Genomic DNA, 24,327 nt, shown 5'->3' with positions numbered 1-24,327 from the left:
TAGCTCTCACATAATCTCCATGCCCTCCTCTTCCACAGGCTCAGGAGGTATACAAAGTAAGCACCCTGGCTCCCTGCTGAGTCACTTAGCCAAACCTCTAGACTCCCCAAGTTGACACAATGTATCAACCATAACAGGTTCTATCCCTAGCATTGGGAAAAAGAAAGTCTTTTTTTGTAGAGTAGTGACAGCTTGCTTTCCTAACTTTATAGAATACTACCTAAAAACTTAAAAACTACAGTATATGTTTCAGGGTTTCAGACACAAAATTTGATATTTTCATGTACTACAAGTTTTCACAAACTGCAATTCATTTAGATACTGATTTCTCACTATGTGCCAAGCACTTTCACCCAGAAAACTATAAAGATGTGTTATATTCATAACAAAGAGCTTAAAACCAGTTATTATAGAAAGAAATTATTTGAAGGATAAAGAACTTAACATTATACTTAAAGATGACAGAATGCTAACAGCCCTATATTAAATGTTTAATGAAAACTCAAGTACATCTATCCTATTTAAATTATTGCTAACTATTTTATTTGCTTCACTTCTAGTTCACAAAAATATTTTTTATAATAGGCAGAAGTAACTCTCCTATAATAGTTTCAACTTGAAGGTGCTCTTATTAGTAAGCCTATATACCTAGATGACAGAATTAAAACTGAAAGGAAGCCGGAAAACCTTCTTCCCAGTTCTAAAAAGTACACATAGCTTACTGCATTGTTATCATCAAGGAATACTATCTTTATTTTTTGTATGTGTAAGCTTTCTTTTTAAAAAATACTTAAATCAAGAAGAACATACTTTCATACTTTTCAAAACTGGAATAAACACTCAAAAATAATAAAAGAAGTTATTCATTTGTGCTGAGGGGGCAATTTTTCACTTTTACTTTTTTATCAAACTTTATAATTTATTACCTGGATAAAAATCAGGCCCTATCTCCAAATTTTTGTCTATGCTGTTCTCTCTACTCAGAAAATTCTTTCCTCCTCCCCACTTTATTTAGCTAATTAGAATTACCCAAGTATAAAGCTGGTCTGACAGTAAATCACAGACATACACATACTTCTGGTTCTTCCATTAGGTTCCCAAATAATATGAGAACTCTGCATTAAAATTCTAGATTAGAAATTTCAGAGGGATACTGTGGTACACTGCCTGTAATCCCAACACTTGGGAGGCTGACACAGGAAGATCTTGACCTGGAGGCCAGCCTGGGCTACACTGCCTTGGTTTCTTAAAAACACAAAAAAATCAAAATAAAAACAAAAATATGGCCTTTAAAACTAGAGCTTATACATGATTCACTCTTATTTACAAGGTCTGGCACACAAGTGCCCAACACATATTTCTTGAACAAGTGTCTCCAAATACACTGGGACATGCAGGATTACTTTTGGGGTTCATATTTCAGAATTCATTAATTAATGATGAGGCTATTACAATAAAGTTCTGCCAGGAACTAAACTTACCATGGTAAAGTTCCAATACAGCTCCGTGTACTACAATTTAGATTCAAGTAGCTGTTGTAACATTACCCCAGTGCAATGTTCAAGTTATACCGTAATGCAGTGTAAATTCACTGGTGCGATCAATGGGTGATCAAGAAACAACTGTCCTATGAAGCATTTACCATACACAGGAATACTTATAAACATTACAGTTCCAGAATTAAAGTATACTGAAACTTAGTATCAAACCTTGGGCTTAACTTTAATAGAATGGTTCTTTATACACAGTACATTGTAACACAAATAACACTTACATACTCATTCTAACCACAATCAATCCTGTGTACACTCAGTACTTCTTATAAACCTTTTTAGCTCTCATTTCATTGTACTGTAATTATGTTTCCATAGCTGTCTCTATTAGACTGCAAGATCTTTGAAAGTAAATTGCTACTTTTGCATCTCAGTGCTTAGCAGCAGCAGATTCTCAAAGGTTTGTCAAATGACTTAAAAGGTATTTTTATATCTATAAATAATCTTGCAAATAATTTTACTATAGAAGATTAAGTTATGAAGTTATGTGACTTGGCTGAGATCACAGAGCAAGTAGACAAATGAAATTACCATTTGAATCCTGTCTTCAGTTAATAAATTCTACTACTTTCCACCAACCCATTACAGTAAGTTGTGAACTTCTACAGATACAAATGGACAAATGGACCTCTCATTATCAACATTCACAGATGTGAACAGATTGTGGAAGTAGCTTACGTGTCTGCCGCGCATGGTCACGGTTGTGCTGCTGTGTGCTTACTGTACAGTGCAATAGTGTATAGTAGTACAGTACACTTAGGGACTTACTGTATTTTGGTATGTTTAGGTTTTTTATGTTTTACATTGTATATTTCTGTCAAAGATGTATTAGGATTCACTTTGTTGAACTTACAAATGAAGTCAACTTCCGAGCATCCTCCCAAGACTGAACGTATTTGTAAGTTGGGGACTTACTGTACATGTTTTCCCAAGTAACTACAAGTTGTAAGAACTATGTCCTGCAGTAGCTATGCACAGATAGAAAGTAAAAATTCATCCTAAAAACAAATCACAGAAAGTTACAATAATATATGCCCCTTTAAGACAACACTGATCTGGGCACAGTGGCACACATCTGTCATTCCACTATTTACAAGGCTGGAAGATTAAAGGTTCAAGGCCAGCCTGGGCAACTCTGACCCCCTATTTCAAAATTTAAAAAGGAAAAAAGGAGTGGAAATGTAGCTCAATGGTAGCACGGCCCCTGGGGTTCAATTCCCAGTAGCATCACAAAATAAAAAGAAAAGAGGGTATTTGAACCTAAAGATATTCCTTTCTTCTATAAATATATTTAAAAAACCTGTCAAAGTTAGTTTTATATTATAATATCAACAAAACACTGCTCACTTTAACAAGTGTTTACCTTGTACTTCTTTGTCATGATACTCTTTCAGCTTTGTCCAAAGTTCCTTAAAATCATTAGATGTATCTGCAGAACTAGGGCTTCCACAACTACTTCCAGAGATGTTCATTTTGTTTAATAGGCTCTGCACGTCAATCTGCTTAATGTTTTCAGAATTCTTCTGTTACATTATACAAATGTGAAGTTGTCTTTGGATGGTTGAAATACCTGAAATGACAGATTATAACATAAATAAATTTGCAGTTATCTTTACATAATTTAAAATGATGAAACAGCCCAGCTGTTTCCAAGTTTGATTTACTCACAGTCAATCATTTTGAGAAATTGGAGGGGCTGGAGGAGTGAAGAAAGAGGAAAATAATAGTGAGAAAAGCTCTGATTTCAGTTATTTGGCCATTTTCTTATATCACCGAAAAAGAATTGTCTAAAGCATGTTAAACTGAAGGCAGTCTCTATTTGAAAGGTTTGTAATCATTCATGATCAATACTGATTCAAGGGTGAGGTCTTGAGTTCGATTCCCAGGTACCAAAAAAAAAAAAATTAAAAATTGATTTATCATCAAGAGGAGGAATGAAAAGAGGGGAAATACATAAAACGAATTAGTACATGTAATGTACATATACTAACTTCCCATGATGAATGTAATCATTATATACAAATAAAAAGAATTCACTACTTTTTTAGCTTTTGAATTGATGTGGAGTACAACATTACACTAAGCAGAAACTGGAAAACATTCTGAAATATTCCTTACTTAACAAGTATGCACATCTACATATGTACAGACATTACAGAAGCACAAGATAGATGACTAACATATTAACACGTGAGGACTTGTGTATCTTTCTGAGAAAAGAAGGCAGTAAGGTACAAGACACAGCAAAGATCTATCAATACAAAAAGATTATATATTTAGAAGTACAAGGTGATTAGTGTAAAGCTACTGTCTCTTTCACAATAAAAGTAAATAGTTACATTTTACTCATATAATCCTGTAAAAGATGCAACTGTTCTTAGGAAATTTAAGTGGCATGCCTATAATCCTAGCACTTTGGGAGGCTGAGGCAGATCCTGTCTCAAAATAAAAACAGAGCTTATGATGTAGCTCATTGTGAAAGCTCTATATTTGATACCCAGTATTAGGGAAAAAAAGCTCAGATGGATCAACATTTTAATATGTGTTCGTCAACTGAAACCATTATTTACGATTAAAAAAAAGCTGAATAGCAAGTATACTAAACTCACATCTGGCTCCTTAGCCAGTCCCATACCATTACTAACACGTACCCAAACTGATTGAAGTGTCTCTTACTAACCATTTATTGAGGTAATGATATAAAATAATAAAATTTCTAAAGGGATGAAGAGTATGTGTGAAATCACATGCTAATCTGTAAAGTACTACAAAAATAAATATACATTATAATTTTTAAAAACTGCATTTAAGACTTAAAAACAATCACCAGAACCTGAACATCTACTGGACTGCAGATATTAGGGAGCTACTGTTAATTGTGGGCAGCACCACGTTTTCGTTAAGCCTTGTGTACGTACGGCTGGGGATATAGCCTGATGATAGGACGCCTGCCCAGCACACACACAGGTCCTGGGCTCAAGCCTCAGCATCACACACACACACACACACACACACACACACACACACGAAAAGGCCTTGTGTGTTAAAGGATCTAAAGTATTTACAAGTAAACCAACATATTCTCTGGGATTGGCCAGAAAACCCTCCAACTAAAACAAACAAAACTGGGTGCCGTGAAGGAAATTGAAACAAGAACCGGTGAACTTTAACAGTTACTCAAGTTGAGTACGGATGGTATACGAAAGGGTTCACAATCTTATTCTTTTTTATTTATTTTTTGGGTTCACAATTTTATTATCTCTTGTGTTCATTCATTTCCATAGTAGCATTACTAAAAGCGTACTTAGGTGTACTACATTAATTCAACCTCATTTAAAAAGCCTATATTCTATTTTAATCATAACAGATAAATTAATGAGCCCACATTATTGCTAAGAAGTCATTTACTGAGTGTCCGGCAGCATGAGAATTATGCTGTTTTATATTTATTACTCTACTGACTCCTCCGAACAACTCTATAAAATAGCTACAATTATTAGGTCCATTTTAGTATTCTGAGCTGAAGAAACAGGTGTCACAGGTTAAGTGGCCAAGGTCACACAGCTAGGACTCAAGTCGCGGGTCCAAAGAATGTTTTCTCTGTAGCAAAAAAAGTAAGCTACTGCTATTAAGTCAGTAAGTTAAAAATAACTACTTCCATGCAAAATTTAAAATTGTAGAGTATACTGGTTTAAGACTAAGAGTGCAAAGTTAGTCCTTTAAGAAACTTGAGGTAATTAAAATAATTCAGTGCTTTTAAAAAACACATACAAACACTTCATCAATACCAAAACCTGGAAACTGTAGCTCACAAAACCCTTCCCACGCACCCCGCAGACCGCTCCCGAGGGACCGTTACTCGCTGCCCGGCTCTCAGCCTTCAGCCCTCAGCTTGCACTTCCTGCCTCCCCGCTGCGCCCGGGGTTGCACGGCCGAGGTGAGCCACTGCTGCGCATCCCTCCGCCACACTGAGGGACCGTCACACCACAGTGCCGCGCAGGCAACAGGACCTGCACAGAGCCTCTGAGCCTCCCTCTCAGGGCAGCGACCTCACTGGGACCCTGTTTCCTCCAGTCTCTCCCGGGGCGCAAACGCTGCGCAGGGACTGGCGCGGGAAACGCTCGAGACGCGAGGGGCGCATGCGCTAAGAGGCGCGTCCCCAGCCGGCGCGGGAGACACAGAACTGCACGAAAGCGAACGCGGTGCACTTCCGCTGGGGTCGGCCGGGTCTCCCCTCCCCCACCCCCGAGCCATACCCCTCAGCTGAGCGCGAAGCTCCACACACCGGAAGTAGCCGCTAGGACCCGCGCTCCGGCTTGGGGGGAAAAAAGAGATCCTCTCACGGCTCCAGGACACCCTCAAATGCTCCAGAGATCCACCAGGGAAGCGGACAATTGCTGGAACTGTGCAGGGATGGCAACTCGCCGTTCTTCACTTTCGCCTCCTTCCTTCAGCTGACTGCCAAACCTTTGGCGGGGGCAGCCTGAGCTTCCCGCGGGCGGAGGAAGGGCCGGAGGGCGGCCGGCCGGCGTGGAGGCGGCCGGACCCGCCCGCCCGGGAGCCTTCGACGTCACGTGACGTCACGCCGGAGTTCCCGCGCCACGCCCCTTCCTCCTGCTGCCTAGGAGCCTGAGGTGCGCGGAGGATGGAGTTTGGGAGCTGGGCTGTGGGGCGCGCCTCTGCAAGCGGCACGGTTTGAGATGTCCTGAAGAAAACTCCAGCCGTTCTGCCCGGGGAGCCTCCAATCCTTGGCGTTACCTGAACGTTTAGTGTGTCTGCCTGAAGCATACTTCCGGGAAACTGTGTGTGTGAGTGACCTGTACCAAACGGAGAGTTAAAAACAGCCGAAGGCGGGCGCACGCCTATAATCGCAACCCTCGGAATGCTGGGGTAGAAGGAACGCGAGTTCGAGGCCAGCATAGGCGATTTAGGGAGACCCAGTCTCAACAATTTAAAAAGGTTGGGGGTGTAGTTCAGTGGGACAGCGCCCCTGGGTTGTGAATGGGCCCAAGGTTTCCTTCAAAAATCAAGATAAGTAGAAAAACGTACCATCAACTGGGAATTATCAAACAGCCGCAGGAAAATTTGCCTTAAAAAAATTACCTTAGGGCTGGGGATTTAGCTCAGCGGCAAAAGCGCCTGCCTGGCAAGCGCAAGGTCGTGAGTTCGGTTCCCGGTACCAGCGAAAAACAAAAAACAAAACAACAACAAAAAAAAATTACCTTAATAGCACGTTACCACAACAGATAATGCTGGTTGTTTCTGATTTCCTTCTCATTTCGGGTTTGCCAGAACTGTCCAGTTTAACATCAGCAAAATAAACACTGTTGAAGTACGGGTGTTAAAACCAAGCCTGTCAGGTTACATCGTTACACTGTAGATAGCAGGTATGAGGCCGGAAACTATTAAACTAATCCATGTGCATTCCCACACCAGCTCATTTTTAACTTTCCATTGTTTCTGTTCAGGGTTTTTGGTGTTTTTGGAGACAGGGTCTCACTGTAGTTGAGCTGGCCTTGAACTCTCAAGGATCCTGATCCTCCTGCCTCAGATCACTTTTTCAGTTAGCCCCGTATTAACAGAGTATTTGTGATTCAAAGAAAAACAGCAGAATGACATAACCTGTTCCTATGGCCTCTGGCGGAGGCTCACTAGCTAATCTGTTTATTCAAATCAATACAAAGAATCATCCTAGACACTTTCTTCACCCTGAGCCCCTATGTACAATCCATTACCAAGCCCTGTAAGTTTCACTTACCAAACATCGAAATCCATCCCCTTTATCAGTACCTGCATAATCCAAGATTCCATTGTCTTTTACTAGATTACTACTAGTCTACTTTCCACATTTACCCAACTAGTCAGCTGACCTAAACCTCCCTCTTCTCTGGCATTCAGGGAAGTTTTTGATCATCAATCCCCAATCTGTATATATATTTAATTTCCAATTGTGTATGTGGATTGATGTATAATAAGATACAAGCTCTGGAGCTATATCTCCTGGATTTCACTCCTGCTCTAATACTTCCTGGGTGGCATTGGACTAGTTGTGTAATATCTGAGTCATTTATCATTATCTGTAAAGTGAGGGTAGTAATACCAATACTAACTTCACACAGTGTGAAGATTAAGTGAAGGAATATATGTAAACCTTGTAGGATGGTATGCAGATTATATAGTATATGCTCAATAAAAGCTAGCTATTATTATTTTTTCCAAGAAAATAGACTGAAAACATTTTTAAGAGTTTTTAAAGAATGGGAACAAATGGAATGGAATAGTGTGCCTACTTTGAATACTTTTCTGCATTACAAATACTGTGATCTTCAAAAGTGTATGTGATATCACTGTGTTCCTTTAATCTCTTCATTGGCTGGCTGTTACTCTGTGAAGCAGAGTGGCAGGCACTTATGCCACTGAGCTATACCCCCTGGCCCATTTTAAACTCTTCAGTTGATTAGGATTTTCATATTTTATGACTTAAAACAGTACTTCCCTGACCTTTTCAGTTTTGGCATATTTAGAAAATGGAATACAATCCCAAATTTATGGTGATTCAACATAGGATTCTTTGACTTTAAAATGGTGTGAAAGTGATAGGCATTCAGTAGGAACTGTACTTCAAGTTTTTATCTTTTCTTGTTGTTTCTTCTGCATATTGCACAGCAATATGCAGTGTTGATACTGGGCAGTGGCCTTGAGCCACAGTTCCCAGTCAGCCTCTTGATCGTGAGGAGAAGCAACCAACACTGTAGGGATGTTGTGTGGCTAAACTAGGATGGTAGGATGTTCGGTAGGTGAATTTTTTTTGTTTTGTTTTCGTTTTTGTTTTTGGTACTGAGGACCAACACCTTCACACTGAGCCCTCAGCCCTTTTTATTTTTTATTTTGAGACTCATGCTCACTAACTCACTGAACTTTTCAGGCTGAGCTCAAATTTGCCATCCTGCCTTAGCCTCCCAGAGGGCTGGGATCACAGATGTGCATCACAATGCACAGTGTTTTATAAGCTCATCAACAATCGAGCATCTGTACTTGTGTTAACATATTGTGAGGAAGGAATAAAGCTACTTCTATCTAGAGGCAACAGCAGTTGGGATGTTTGCCACCTAGGCCAGCGCTACCACCTTCAGGCATTGGAATTTAATGTCTCAGTATCCCTAAATCCAACTAGAGGCCCCATCTGGATGCTTGATTTAAAAATTGTGTGCTGAAATAATTAAAATGGTAAACTGTACATTGTGTATATTTAACCATAGTATTTTTAAAAAACTTGTGTGGTAGCAGCAAAACTGCAGGAGTCTCAAAATCAGAATTTTAGAACTCAGATGTTAAAATCATGTAACTCAAGTCATCTTACAAATTAAACTGTTGAATCTAGAGACTGTGCTTAACTTTTACTGCTTAATAGCTGAATGTTATGAAGAAAAAAATCACATACTGTATCAGCATAGGGTGATACCACTAAAATTACTTGTTCTTTAATGCTGGGGAAAAAAAAAGCCATTGCTCAGCTCCTATTTCCTTTGTTATCTCCCATATCTTTACTCTTTTCCTCAGGTCTTTCTGAATAGTATTTTCACTTTCACCCAAAAAAACTTGTCTAGATTAAATCTGACAGTTAATCTCAGCTGGTACTATCCTTCTTTTTCCTTCCTCAACCCCATGAATTAGGTGGTACCATATTCCAGATAAAAATATGACCTGAGTCAGGCATGTTGGCACACTTATAATTCTAGCACTCAGGAGGCTGTGGCAGGATGATCTCCACTACACAGTGGTTTTAAGGCTAGCCTAGACTACAGTGACACCCTGTCTCAAAAAACCAAAACCAGAGCAAAACACCTGAATCTAGTTGCTGCTCACCACCTCCTTTGCATCCACCTTGGTCTGAACCACTAGCAACCACTTCTATAGGTATAGTCTCCATTTCTTTAACATTGTAAATCAGTTATCTTTTCTCCCTCTTTACCCACTACATTGTAGGCTTCAATGGCAGCTAAAGTAGTCCTTTAAAATCTGCCAGAAACATTCTAGGGTCATTCCTTCACCTTAGAATAGCAGCACAACTCATAACTAAATCTTGGAAGCAGCCCATATGTCTACCAACAGATGAATGAATTAAAAATGTATTTATACACAACGGAGTGCCACTGTGCTATAAGGAAGGATAAATTTGCATCATTTGTAGAAAAACAGATGTGCCTTGAGACTAAAAGGTTAAGTAAAGTAAATCCGACACTCAAATATCACATGGTTTTCCTGATGTGAGAAACCCAAAGTATAATAAATTAAATAGCAAAATAAAAGATAGACAATAGGTGTTACGGTTTGTGTCAAAATGTCCCTCAAAGCCTCTTGTGGTCATAGGTGGGGCTTTTTCAGAGGTGGCTGGATCTACGCTGTGTGACTGATTCATGGTGCAGTGTAGGGTCAAGGGCACTAGGATTAAGAATGTGAGTGCAACTTGCCCTAAGCAGCCTGGGTAAGATATAAGGGATAGAAAGAGCTGTGGTCACCCCTTTCTTGTTTTGCTGCCTTCTGCCCTCCATGAACTGTTTCTCCTCTGTGGCCTATTGGTCATACTACTCTGCCTTGGAGCCAGCCAATTATGGACTGAAACTTCAAAAACTGTAAGCTAAATAAGCCCTTCTTCCTTTAACTTTGGATGTCAGGTGTTTTGTCTAAGCAACAAGAAAAGTAAGACAACAGGAAATAGGGAGATCTTTTGCAAATGGGAGAGACCAAAACATGGTGGGAGGGGAGGAGAAGGGATATCAAAATAATTAAGATGTGTTTTCTACATGTACCCACTCCCCACATGAATGTAATCATTATGTACTGCAAACATACACTAATAAAAAGAAATCCAAAAGAAGAGCCCATGATGGTACATGTCTGTAACCCTAGCACTCTGGGAGGCTGAAGCAGGGATGTTCCAGCCCAGCAATTCAGTAAAACTGTGCCTCAAAATTTTAAACAGGTATGAGAATATAGCTCATTGTGAAGGCCCTGGGTTCAATCCCTCTTGGGGAGCGGGATGGTGTGGAAAATTCCCCACCTCCCATAGAGTCTGCTCTGGACAAGACCATAGTCTACTAATGTTACTTTTTAAATATAATTGGGGGTGGTACAGGGAATCAAACTCAGGGCCTTGAGCTTGCTAGGCAGGCATTGTGCCTGCTGAGCTACGTCCCCTGCCCTCTAAATATAATTTTGAGTTGTACTTTCCACTCATATTCTTATTGCCCTAGTTTGGGCCCTATTTGTAACTAGTTGGCAGCCTTTCTGCTTCTGGTTTTGTTTATCTCTGCTGAGTCTCCACACAGCTGCTGAGTTCTAAACCATTATTTCTGATCTTAATCACTCTTTGCTTACCCCTTCAGTGAGTCTATTGCTTAAAGGTTAAAATTCAGTCCCTGTAAGACATCACAGAAACCACTCTGCCCTGCGTACTTTCTACCGCATACCTTGCCCTTTCCCTTTATCAACAGAAAAACCTTTTCTCCCCCTTTACAGTCTCTCTCTCATGGCTCATCCAATCCTTACCCTATGTTCCTACTTCTTAAAGATGCAGATCAGATAGCACCACTTCACCACTTGCAGTAGACTAACCTAATACCCGTTCCTACCCACGGCCACAAATGGCCCTCCTCAGTCTCCCATACACTTTAATACGTCTTTATTAGTGTACTCAATGCCATTGTGTTGTAATTATTTTCAGTTTTTCTCTTCTCCGATTGTGGGTTCCTTGATGTCACAGACTGTACTTTCTGTATTCTCAGTTTTCCTAGTCCTTTCCAGGGAGCCTCAGCATAGTGCTATTCTGTAGCACTATATAATTTAAAATTTTCCAGTAACCACATTTTACAAAGTTAAAAAACACTCCAGGTGACATTAATGATATATCTTATTTAATTCATTTTATCTAAAATTTTATTTTAGCATTTAATTAAAAACTGAGATTTTTTATATTCTTTTCACATTAAAGTTTCTGAAGTCCAGTGTATATTTTTACTTTTATGGCACATCTCAAACTGACTTAGCTACATTTTGAGTGTTCAATGCCATGTGTGGCTAGTAGCTATAAACTGGACAGCAGAGACCTCAAATGAGTATTGAGTGAACAAATGAGGTCATGTGGTTGACCGAAAGAACCAAGATAGAGCTGAGAGTAGGAAGGACACAGTATCTGATTCTCAGGGTAACGTTATTTCTGCTGCTGGTGTGGGGCATTTCCCATCTCTTTTCATTCCCTGTATCATCATCTCTCCCCCAGCATTGAGTGCAAGTATCTCCAGGATCAAAATGTAAAATAAGTTTTTAAAATCTTTGTAACTATTTACAGAATGGTTTCCAGCACCTCTAACATGAATATACAATACTGGTAAATTGAAGTGAGCTGTCATACTGGCAGTCAGAACTATTTTAAAAGCACCAGAAAAGCTTGTTTGAGAGATAAGAGATAGAAGAAGCTTTAAGGCAAAAGAAAAGTATGTTAGCTGTCAGTATTTTTGCCAACTTAAGTGAATGTTTGATTTAATTTTTAAAAAATTGTTTATAGTAATTAGTACATGGTATTTGTGGGTGGGAGTATACAGTGATCTTACTCCAAATGCCAAAATGCTTGGTTTATGATTTGTTAGTGCCAAGATTCCAGTTAGGTTGAACAGTTATACAATTATTTTAAAAGGTGTATTTAACATTCATGGAGGGTATCTGTATCATAGTCTTTATTTTGATTGTGTCTTAGGTGTTCATTTAAGTGCTTAACATAACAGACATTAAAGACACATTGCTTTTCAACTAGAAAGAATGGCCTTGTGTAGTCAGACCAGTTTTCAATTTAGATTAAGAAGCTTTAATTATTTTGATAAAATAAAATATACAGCTGCATTGGACTTAATTTTCTTCTTCATTTCCCTCTACAAGCTATTAAAGTAGTTTCATGTTTTATTAAATAGCTTTCACTGAGCTTCATTTTACATAAGTAACAGGCAAAGGTTTACTGGACATATAATTTTCTCAGTTTAGGAACTATCTCTTATGTTTGATAAAGAAGGTTCCTATACAGTTTAATTCATAGTTACTGCCAGGAATGGAGTATACCATGTAATCCTAGCACTCTGGGTGGGTGAGGCAGGAGCTATCATGAGTTTGAACCCAATGTGGGTAATTTATTTTTTTATTTTTTTATTTTTTTTTTTGGGGGGGTTTTTCTCCGGTACCAGGAACCGAACTCACGACCTTGCGCTTGCCAGGCAAGCGCTTTTGCCGCTGAGCTAAATTCCCAGCTCCGAATGTGGGTAATTTAGCAAGACTCTGTCTCAAAAAGGCTAAGGATGTAGCTCAGTGTGAAGGCCGTGGGTTTAATCTCTACTACCACAAAACAACTCAAAATTGCCAAGGTTTGAATGATAATGGACTGACTAAGAATGTCACTTATCTGTTACTAGCAAAATGACTTGTCATTAATGGTTAGGGACATCTAGTTCTTCGAAGTCGTCTATTTACAATTTAGGACCTGTTTCAGCAGTATTTCATATCTCTGCATACTCTTTAGGTTTATGAAGTCCCAGAATTTTGTTAGATGGTCAGTTCACCCTTAGAGCTTTTAACACTAGCACTTAAAAGAACCTTAGAATTTAATTGCCAGAGAGATGTTAAAAGACCTTAAGAGTGGTTACTACAACTGTAGAGTAGAAAAGTTAATATTATTTTGGGATTCCTGAAAAATGAGTCTTTGCCTTTTTATCCAGTAAATAAAGTATTATACTGCGTTGTCCTGAGTGCATGTATATAATTCTACCATGATGGAAGCTGTGGAAATAATAATTATGGTAAAGTAAATGGCAAATATTATGAAGGGCTAGCTGTAGGAAAAATTCATTGATAATAGGAATATAATATTAAATATATATACTATATAATATTAAGTAAATATTAAAATATTTAAAATATGTGTATTGTGGGAATATAATATTGCTGAATAGGTTCACAAGAGCAAACACATTTGATATTCATTGCATTAACCACTTAAAAAAAATTGGTCCAAGGACTGAGAAAGTAGCTCAGTGGTAGAGGACCTACCTAGCAAGTGTGAAGCCCTGGGTTCAACAATTGAAAAAAGGAAAAAAAATAGTGATGTATGTCTTCAGAGGTAATTTTTCTATCGGGGAATTGATGAATTTGTTCACTGCTCACAACCAGTGATCTTTAATATATTTGTGTCTCACAAATTATAAGATCTTCAAATACACTGTCTTTGGTGTTTTTCAGTCTTTCTCTAATTATCCTTGAGAAAAGTAGACATTGTTTAAAATATTGGCCTTTTGCTTTTCCTAATCCATATGTTAGTGTAAGGATAAGGATACTTTAATAGTTATTTTTCCAATTATAAATTCAAAAATTTACACCAAAAAACTAGAAGAAAGGAGTTTGAAAGACAAATGTTTAAGGAGATGGAAGTGCTTATTAATCTGATTTGATCATCACAAATTGTATACATGTCTCAGATCATCACACTGTACCCCATAAATATGTACCATTTAAAAAATAGCCTTAAAAATTTAGCTCCTCTATAACAGCTTGTTAGCCAGTATTTTTTTAGTTTTATTTAACTTACAAGAAGTATTAAAATTTGTAGTGAAATTAAGTTTTAATTTATTTCATTTCCTTGGTGAGTGTTTTTGTAGGTTATTTAGCATACTAAAGCTGAAGTAGTGCTCTTCCCACATCTACAATGCTTCTTATGTAAGTGACTATATGCCCTGGCTTACCAGCAGGAATCCTGGTTAATGCCTATTGTTCTAGTTTAATTATTAATAAGGCTCCCTTTTACTCTCTAAAATGTCCTGGTTTGAGTGATAAGTCATATGGTTGGAAGCTTTAAGGAATTTGAAATATAAACTAATATAAAGAGAAGGTTTAATTGCTCTTTTGTAGTTGTGAGTTTTTCTGTTGCATGTATATACAGATCTATATAAACTCTCTTTAGATTATTGCACAAACCCTAAAGGAAATATACTTTTTGATTTATTAATAGTATTCCGAGATTCCTGAGTTGAGAAGTTACTTGTTTAGTACCGCTAAGAAATTGATTCAAGAATAATTAACAATGTTAAAACACAGGGTGCTTTTCCTATTATATTCTCTTTTGAATCTGAGAGCAGTTGTCTTAAGATAAACTAGGTACAGTTTTGAGCTTTTCACAGATACTGAGAAATTGGGTGGCATGACTTCCATGGGCTAAGTTTAAAATTTAATAGATTGAAGGACCTTGAATTATGCTGTAACCTCAGACAGAACCAGAACAAGACTTTAAGTGCTCCAAAAATTGTCATCATGCTCTGTAATCAATGATAGCATATAGCCATATTCTCAGCCTTATCATACTGAGGAAAGGGTTGTAATCTAGATTTAAATTCTGGCCCTATTGCTGATCATTTGTGTTTCCCAGACAAGTTTTATTTCCCCTGCTGAAAGACGACAGCATTAATACTTACTGTACACAAAGGGTCATTGTAAGAGTGAAATAATATATTTGAAATTTCTTAAAAGAAGACTTCAAAGGAGTTTGAAGTGCTTGCCTATTGAGAGCAGACTGGTAGAAGGCTTTCAGGCAGAAGGCATGTGAAGAGTTCCGCTGTGTGTGTGTGTGTGTGTGTGTGTGTGTGTGTGTGTGTTGGGGGTGGGTCGGTGAATCACTGTGAGTTCCGGAAACTGCAAGTGTATAAGAATGTATTTGTATAGATTGATATTGGGAAAGCAGCGTCAGCCCCACTTAAAGTTAATGTTAATTCTATTGAGCAAATAATGTAACTTCTCTATGAAGTGACGAAACAGCATTTGCTGACCAACGAAATGGAGATAATATATATATATTGGTATTTCATAGAACTGTTGCTGGGAGTGAATGAAATGTATATATGTGTCCAAACAATGTAAGAAACAGTAATGTACTAGGTGGATTTAAGAGCTACAGCTAGTCTCTGCTTCCTGTCGGCATGAAGTGAGCAGCTTTCCTCTGCCCAGCCCCAGCCACCTTGCCTCTTCTGCCTGGAGCCAGCCGACCTTGCAAAAACTGAAACTGCTATAATACTCTTATAAATTTTTACAAAAAACTGTGAAGGATTCTAGCTATATAATGTGTAGACTATATACCTTGAAGACTGTGCAAAATGTGGAAAGAAAAAGTATATTGTTATTCTGTTTAATAAAGAAACAGAAAATATATAAAAACAATCAAAGATCCCACCATAGAAGAAACTGCAAAAGAAATGACTTAAATTTGATATTGATTTAGGTGACACAGATGATAATCAAGTGGATTAATACAACTAAATGAAAAATCTCTTTTGCAGCTAGTGGTAGCCAGTCATGTGGGGGAACTCTGCTGGGAGATTCTAGGAAAAATTTACCTCACTGACAAAAAGGAAGCACTTTGTCTACGAGTCTCTTCCTGCCCAAGTATGGTTATGAGGTGACAGGATTTCTACAGCTTGTAGCCATGATAGGGAAATAAGTGAGCGACAGAGACAGTTCTCCAGAGCCCTGACTATGAAGTTGCCGACCTAATGAACCCTGGGCCCACCCACTTGTCCAATTCTTGCAAGATAAATGTCTATTTTCATAGAAAAAGAGGTACAGCTAATCAGGGATAACTTTCCAGTCACTAAAGTTGTATCATAGTAGTAAAACTTGAATTGCACTGCAAATTGTGATTTAAATGATAATTTAAGTACTTTTATTTGATTCACATAATTAAATTTAGGTGCGGTGCGTAGTATTACATGGTGATTATTATTTCCATTATATTCTGAAGGATTTGAAAAATCACCTAGCCCAACAGCAAATTGTATAGAGAGAAGAAACTGATAGGAATTAGTGCTTAGAAGAAATCCTCTACTTAATAGTAGTATATGATCTTTCCAGCTTCAAGTCAAGACAGTGAATATGGTACAGATGTTGGTATGTTGTGATTTGACCTGAAGTACTAAAGAACTATGTTTTATTCCTTTTTTTTGAAAATAGTATCTTGTTATGGGGCTTTGTTCAGCAGTATGTGTCGCTACTATTTTCTTATTTACTGTATACTCTTTAGTTCAATTTGTCTATGTCATCCTTATTCAACTCATTGGCTATTTTTAAGAGAGATTTACTTTTTAAAATCTCAAATATTTAATGATTTTAACAGAATTGAAGTTAAAGGTAAAGATGATATACTTTGCAAGACTTCTTGTTTATTTGTGCCTATTTCTCCTTCATGTTCTCTAAGCTGAGTTTATACATTATACAAACTTAATTACTTAATGTGAAATTTACTTAATTAAAGCACATGACTAGCTGTGTAGTTTTTCCATTTTTAACCTGTTTGACTAGAAACTCATATAATGTGTTCTTCAGAGCCAAGCTCCAGAATCACATTATAGGTTATAATGAATTACTTCTTGTAACCAGACCTTCTTGGACCGAGTCCAAGACAAACTTGTACTATTCAAAATTCTGTGTTTTGCAATAATGAGAAGTGTTACTTGAGGGTCCATAGTAGTCAATTTGTTTTTACTGTAATTTTACCAATGTAAACTTATATGGTAAATTCTTTGGATCAATGCTGGACATAAAAGTATGTTTAGAATATATACTAATTTTTCACTTTGCTACTGTTTGGCCCTTTAAAAATTGGCAACCAAATACAGGAAATGAATTGTAGTTTATTAAAAAATACCTTTCTCACAGAAGATTAAGTTTCAGTGCATCTCAGATTTTGTGGGAATGGATCAAATACATCAGACAAAAGTAGGCTAATCCTTATTTCCCATTTGAAACTGCTGTACTTATTTCTCAGAAAATTCATTTAATTTGTATGCCATATTAAAATTATGTTGGTAAAGCTAAAAGAAGAGTAGCCTGACCACATTTTTTCCTATACCATGATACACTGTAATTTCTTGGGGCCTGCTTGTCTCAGCTGCTTTGGTGGGAATGAGATTCATGCAGCTGGTGGAAACAAGGGTATAACTTGAAAGTATCAGAAATTAACAATCAGTGAGGCAATCCTTAACTGAAGCACTAGTAGATAAATGCTCCTCTCTTGTGTCCTCTAGCATGGAATTCTGAAGTCTTTTTTCAAGACTTCTAAGATCTTGAGCATTATTTGTTTGTTGTGGGTATGAATTCAAGAATACGTTCATGGGGTTGGGGGTGAAGTGCAGTGGTAAGAGTGCTTACCTAGTGTACACAAGGTCCTGGGTTCAACTCCCAGCACTGAAAAAAGAAACAAAAATAATGCACTCCCGTATTGTCTTTTCTTCTTTCCCTGTTTCCCTTTGATAATCAAGTCACCACTCTTATTCCTGAGGTGACTTCTTAAATAGATTGTACATAAAGCAAAAGATTCAGACTCTACTCTCCATGGAAAACCTTGAATAAGAGATAAAGAGGAAACTTGGGATTTCCATTTCAGCTGTTTTTGAGTTTTTGGTAGAAAATTTCTAAGTTTCTGTGCTCGGAAGAGATAGTCAGATTAATTATATGTAGTTGTTTGTGAGGATGGTAATGCTGACCAGAGACTGGTTGGATATGTATTTGTGGTTATTTCTCTGATAGTATTCATTTTGGGTTGTATTTGTAGGGACTCATTTGTCAGTAATACATAACTTTCCAAATATAGTTTTCTAGTTCCTTTTACATCTGTCTGTCTTTACAACTAACTATATGTTATAACCTCTACTTCAGTTAATTTTTGGTTCATATCAAGGTTAGTTGTTAGACCTGGATTATCCAAATTATTTACATAGAAACTTTTCAAAAGCATATGTAAAATTTCTGTTAGTCTTCTGCCTTATGGTAATATCCACTCTAAATGTGTGAAAATAAATGGAAATTAAATACTAACCTAATGACTAGTTACATAGGCTAAATAATAAAATAGCTTTAATAAGATATATAATTAATGGGTTATTTTTGTGAAGTGTACCTATACTTTGGGTATAATGGTTACATACAAGCTATACAATTTAAGAGAAAATAATTAAAAATTTGTTTTATTTTTTCAATAAAGAGAAAACAATTAATTTACCATAGTTATAAATTCAAGTTGAAATTATGCTATAAACAAGCATATTTCATAAAATTGCACTTGATTAGAAGAACTCAATAAGATCAATTTTATAAGCTGGGCATAGTGGCACATGCTTCTAATCCCAGCACGTAGGAGCCTGAGGCAGGAGGATCGCTGTGAGTTTGAGGCCAGCCTGGGCTACATAAGCAAGTTCAAGTCTAGCCTGGACTACATAGCAAGACCCTGTCTCAAAAAAGAAAAAAAATCAATTTTATAAATAGATCTATTAGTTGATCCTAATATTAACCCCTCACCTATCTCCTATTTCATTCATTGGAAGATATATCAATTGACTCTGCTATAGTTAAATAAGCTCTTAGAATGTTTGTCATAGTGTTCTAAAGTCCCTTCTGACCAATAAACTGTATTTCATAAATAGTTCTTGTGTGATCTTTGATCATTGTGTCCTTAATTAATTAGTAGGTACTAATATTTTTAGAAACTATCAAATCTTACGCTGTTGCTTTTTTATTTACTTTTAAATTTTTTTTTTTTTTTTTAAACAATACCAGGGATCGAACTCATGACCCTGCACTTGCTGGGCAGGCGCTGTGTCACTGAGCTAAATGCCCAGCCCGCTGTTGCTTTTTTATACCCTAAACATTTGGATGCACTCTTCTCATCATTTTTTTTTTTTTTTTGCTATTAAGAGAATACAATGTAATCTAATATTAACCTGTAATTTAATTCAGAAGGAAATCTTTTAGAGAAAAAAATCATAGTCTAACATCCTGAAGAAATAATTTACTTGAGAGTAGAAGGTTCACAATCCTGAGTGTACAGAAATCTTTGGCCAACTAATTTGATCTTATAGGAGATAACATATAAACAGCCTTTGGTAAACTCAGGCAATAGGCACGTACAGGGTATTTAAATTATCTGTGTCACACTTCCTTCCTTTAATATAATGACTGAAGTTTGCATTTTTAAAAAGGACATTTAAACCTGTGTGTTTTTGTTGTTGTTGTTGTTGTTTTCCCTCTGGTACTGGGAATCGAACTCATGACCTTGCGCTTGCCAGGCAGGTGCTGCGCCGCTGAGCTAAATCCCCAGCCCTAAACCTGTGTGTGTGTGTGTGTGTGTGTGTGTGTGTGTGTGTGTGTTGGTAGTACTGGGGATTGAAACCAAGCCCTTTGCACCAAGTAACATCCTCAGGTCTTTATTATTTTTTATTTTGAGACAGGGTTTTGCATGTCTCTAAGTTGCCCAGGGTGGGCTAGAACTTGTAATTCTCATGTCTCAGTCCCCTGGAGTGCTGAGATCACAAGCATGCACCACCCTGCTGGGCTATATTTAAACCTTTTAATCATCTTGGTATACTGCTCTCAAAATCTTTTTCACGAAGCTTTCTTTGTACTGAATCTTCAATTGGATTGAATGGGTTTCTAATTTTTAAATTTGAAGGTTAAAATATTATCCATTATTAAATCTTAATGCCTTCCAAGGCATTATTTTCTGACAAAAATAAAATGCATATCTAAGTTAAACTTTGTCTTCTTTTACTTAACATGGTGTTGAAATGTAGTTCATATATGTGTATACATACACATGTATGTGTATATATATGTGTGTGTGTGTATAGATGTGTGTATATATATATATTCCCCATACCACCCTCCCCAAAACCCCAGGACTGGGGATTGAACCTAGGCCTTTGCACTGAGCTACATCATAACCCTTTTTATTTTTTTGTTTTGAGACAGATCTCACTAAATTGCTCAATTGCAAAGGCTGTGCTCAAATTTACCATTCTCTTGCCTCAGCCTCCCAGAGTTCTGGGATTATAGGCATGCACCACTATGTCCAGAAAAATGTATTATACAAAGTGTTGGGTGTTGGGAAAGGATTAGCATTTACTGAGTACCTACTAAATTCAGGGAACCATGCTGTTTTATGTAAACTATATCACTTAACTGTACAGTTTCATTTTGTTATGTTTTCCTTTTTTTTTCTTTTGTGGTCCTGGGGATCTAACCTAGGGTTTGTACAGGTGACTCAAGCACTCTACCAAGGAACTATATCTCCAACCTTAATTCAACAACTCTTAATGAATAGTTTTAGTTTCCTTAATTTACAGATGGAGAGAAGATAATTTAGAAAGTTAAATAAGTCGCAGTTATAAACTAGTTTGTAGCAAAGTTAGTATTCATACATGTTAGCTTGTCTCAAAATCCCACATCCTTTTCAATGTTCTGTCTTTTCTCTTGATTGTAAAACAATTAGAAGTGATTATTTTTCAAAGTCCACTTGGTCTGGACTAAAAAATATAATATGTATCAAGGAAACAGTTGAAATACTTAGAGCACTATTAAATTAGAAAATGATAAGGGCGTGGTGGCACACACCTGTAATCCCAGCACTCAGAGGCTGAAGCAGGAGGATCGTTGCAAATTTGAGACCAGCCTGGGCTACAAAGTGAGCTCAAGGCCAGCCTGAACTGCATAGGGAGACCCTGTCTCAAAAAGAAAAAGAAAAAAATGATAGGAGATGCTTACCAGTTTGAGCCAAAATTGTATGACCACATTAAGAGATTGTTTTGAGTTGGCAGTTACCTTTATTGCCAGTGGCATAATGTAAATTACCTGTAAATTCAGCCACTATACCCAAAACATTTGGTGGCAGTAGTGATATAGATTAAAAATAAAAGTAAATTTCAAGGGGCTGGGGATTTAGCTCAGCGGCAGAAGCGCCTGCCTGGCAAGCACAAGGTCGTGAGTTCGGTTCCCGGTACTGGAGAAAAACCAAAAAAAAAAAAAAAAAAAACCAAACAAAAAGTAAATTTCTTAGTTCAGTGATTCATTAATATAACTATATAATAAAAATTTACCTGTTTACAAATACTCTAGAGAACATTGATTTCATGTAGTAGTTAATGTAAGGTAGTGAAAAAACTACTAATCTGGGCTGGTATTCAAGAAACCTGGATGTTCTTGTCCCAGTGCTATCCTTGGATTATTTAGTAGTGATTTAATTACATTTTTTGGGCTTTTCATTCCTTAACTCAAAAATGAAGTATTAAGTTCACTAGCAATTATATAAGAGTACTTTTACCTAAAAAATGTCATGATTCTCAGTGCTTTTAGAAAGATACACACAAATGTATTTAGGAAGGAAGGAACAAGTTGTTAGAAAGCTAACATTGCTGACAAAGGCAGTTGTGTGAAATTGTCTAGGAGTATTGAGAAGAAATGCATCCTAATTTTTTTTTTTTTTTTGTACTAGGAATTGAACTCAGGATCTTGTGCTTGCCAGGCAGGCACTTGTGCCACTGAGCTATATCCCTAGCCCAATGCATCCTAATTTCAATTAATAAATTCAGATTTCCTGAATTTTAATCAATACCCCATAATGTATCAAGATTTTAAAGGAATCTACTTAAAATACATAAAAATCATTTATAATATGTATTAATATATATTTGAAAATGAAAATCTCATTAAATGAAAACTGTAGAATCCCCTTCCAAAATATGGAAGTAAGCTTGAAATTTTACCCATAGATTGAAATGAAATAGGTATTTAGCTCCTAAATTATTTCCCCAAAACAATAAACATAAAAGACTGAATAAGTTTATCCTTAAACAATAAACTTTGTATTTTAAGTATAGTATGGTTTAAAATTTAATCACTATATATAATGTATTCAAGAGAAACATCAACAATGTGCTCAGTTAATATACATCTTTCTGTTATCTGAAAATAATTGAAAAGAAAAATTCATCCTATTATTTGATCCATATTACAAAAACTTGTCAGAATATAATGTATGCTGAATAAAATTTTGACTTGCTGAATCAGCATATTCTTTGTTGAAGATACATAGACATGAAGCTGAATTATCAAGTTTTATGCAGAACTGCCTAGAAATAGGACTAAGGAGCATCCAAAGATTTCCTGTGCAACAAGTGAAATCTCACCTGGACATTTATTTCCATTTCTTCTTTTAAATTTATTAACATCCTAAAGAAACATTATAGCCATTGGGTTTGAACATAATGACAAAGTGGGGACACTAGAGACAATGAAAAAGATGCATCATTCTTGCTCAGCTCAGTTCAAGGCAAAGTTCTATCAGGATGACTTACAGGTAGCTATTCACAGAAAGCTACTCAGTGTAAAGCTGTTTAAAAAATTTAAATTCCCAGATAAATTCAAAGTCCGCTGTTATATTAAGTTAAATATTCCAGAATATGTACACTCAATTCATTAAAATATTGGTAAGTGAGGGGGTAACTTGGTATGCTGAAATAAATCTAAAGGGATTAGTAACTTTTAAATGACACAAACTACTACAATATATTAGTTGGATCAATGAAAAAGAGAGGTAAAAATAAATATTTTAAAATATAAGTGAAAGGAAGATCTAAGTGTAAAGTTTTTCAGACCTAATAGGCATGACAAAACCTGTCTTCATTCCTTTCTATTCAGCTCAGCAAGTGCTTTTGAACTCTAATAGTTAATCAGTTACCAGATTCCACAATCTTTGTTTTTCACACTCCTTAATTCTTGCTGTGAATTGTTCCTCTAATATACTTAGGATCACCAAGCAGGCCAATCTTTTTTTCTTTTGCCTTAAAAAGGCAATCATTCTTTTATCCACAATTAGACTGACCATATAATATTGTTACCGTATAGCAACAGCCTGTAAAACATAATAGTATATTATCAAAGAAGTAGAAGGCTTAAGATGAATCATTCATTTGTGAAATATATTTAGCAAAATTATTCAGCCCAGCTTTTAAAATGACAATACTCATAACCAATTTACAAAAAAGTATAACAGAAGTGTATTGTATACCAAATAGCCTTATCCAAGCAAATCAATAAACATACATGTAATTTTTATAAAACAATATCTAGTCAGCTTTACAGGAAAGTTATAATGCAGGTATTGCCGTGTTAAAAATAGGTATCTTCTCAAAATTTAATTAACCGTCAAAAATGCATAGAAAATTGAGAAATACATAAAGTATATCAACTTACCCTTCAATTTATTTAGCAAAGCTCTGCTGTTGGTCAGTAGCAGGTATTTTGCTCCTCACTTTCCCTGAAGCTGTGAGCATAAATGTTAAATCAGTGGATGCCACCTCTCTGGACCACTCTAGGGTTTGCTACTGCTGCTGTGTGAAAGAGTTCTGCTGCATCTAAGCTATATACTGTGTGCAATGGATAACCTAATATGCCTTTCATTTAACTGGCTGGGCAGGTTTTTACCGTCTGTGGAACATGGAATCAAACCAGAATATGTTGGCATAACAGGCCAGTCAAACCGGTTCTTCTGTAGATCCAGAACCCGTCCTACCAGTCTCCATCAAAGGCTAGCCTAACATGCTGCAGCGGCTCAGCATTGCTAAGCTTGTACTGAGTGAGTTATCCCCACCTCCAGTCAACTCCCAACAAACTACTCAGAATGTTGTAGCCTCCAGCAAAATAATTCAGAGTTCTAGTGGGAGGAGTAGATCTGTGTCAGGTTTAGCAGGAGTCCATTGTTATAAACCTCTCCTGGGAGATGTATACAAGTAAGTGGTCTATTATCCTCAGAGGTAGGTAATCCTTTTTAAAATGTATTTTAGGGCTCTGTGTCAAGTAAAGCTTCTAGAAATAGATTATCTACAATGAAGAAGAATCCCATAATGCCTGACCTTTTCCCTGA

At 36.8% G+C, this 24,327-nt stretch overlaps 1 protein-coding gene across 4 annotated transcripts in view; it reads right to left on the bottom strand.

Moving 5' to 3' along the window:
- Positions 1-23,831, bottom strand: part of Rbbp8 (retinoblastoma binding protein 8) — an 86,016-nt gene extending 62,185 nt beyond the window's left edge. Inside the window, exons 1-2 of one of the 4 annotated variants that reach the window (XM_005372693.2) lie at positions 23,658-23,831; positions 2,917-3,123 (exon numbers count right to left, since the gene is read on the bottom strand). In XM_005372693.2, coding sequence (XP_005372750.1) covers positions 2,917-3,025 — 109 coding nt within the window. In that variant the 5' untranslated portion in view covers positions 3,026-3,123; positions 23,658-23,831. Of the gene's footprint in view, positions 1-2,916; positions 3,124-5,383; positions 5,667-5,809; positions 6,499-23,657 lie in introns of those variants that run through there. The other 3 variants (XM_013503320.1, XM_005372692.2, XM_005372694.2) reach the window with 3 other exon arrangements.
- Between the last annotated feature and the right edge of the window lie 496 nt (positions 23,832-24,327).

Source organism: Chinchilla lanigera, unplaced genomic scaffold, assembly GCF_000276665.1.
Source record: "Chinchilla lanigera isolate Chin_1 unplaced genomic scaffold, ChiLan1.0 scaffold00001, whole genome shotgun sequence".
In the NCBI taxonomy this organism is placed as follows: Eukaryota; Metazoa; Chordata; class Mammalia; order Rodentia; family Chinchillidae; genus Chinchilla; species Chinchilla lanigera.
This window is presented reverse-complemented; position numbering and strand designations above follow the sequence as displayed.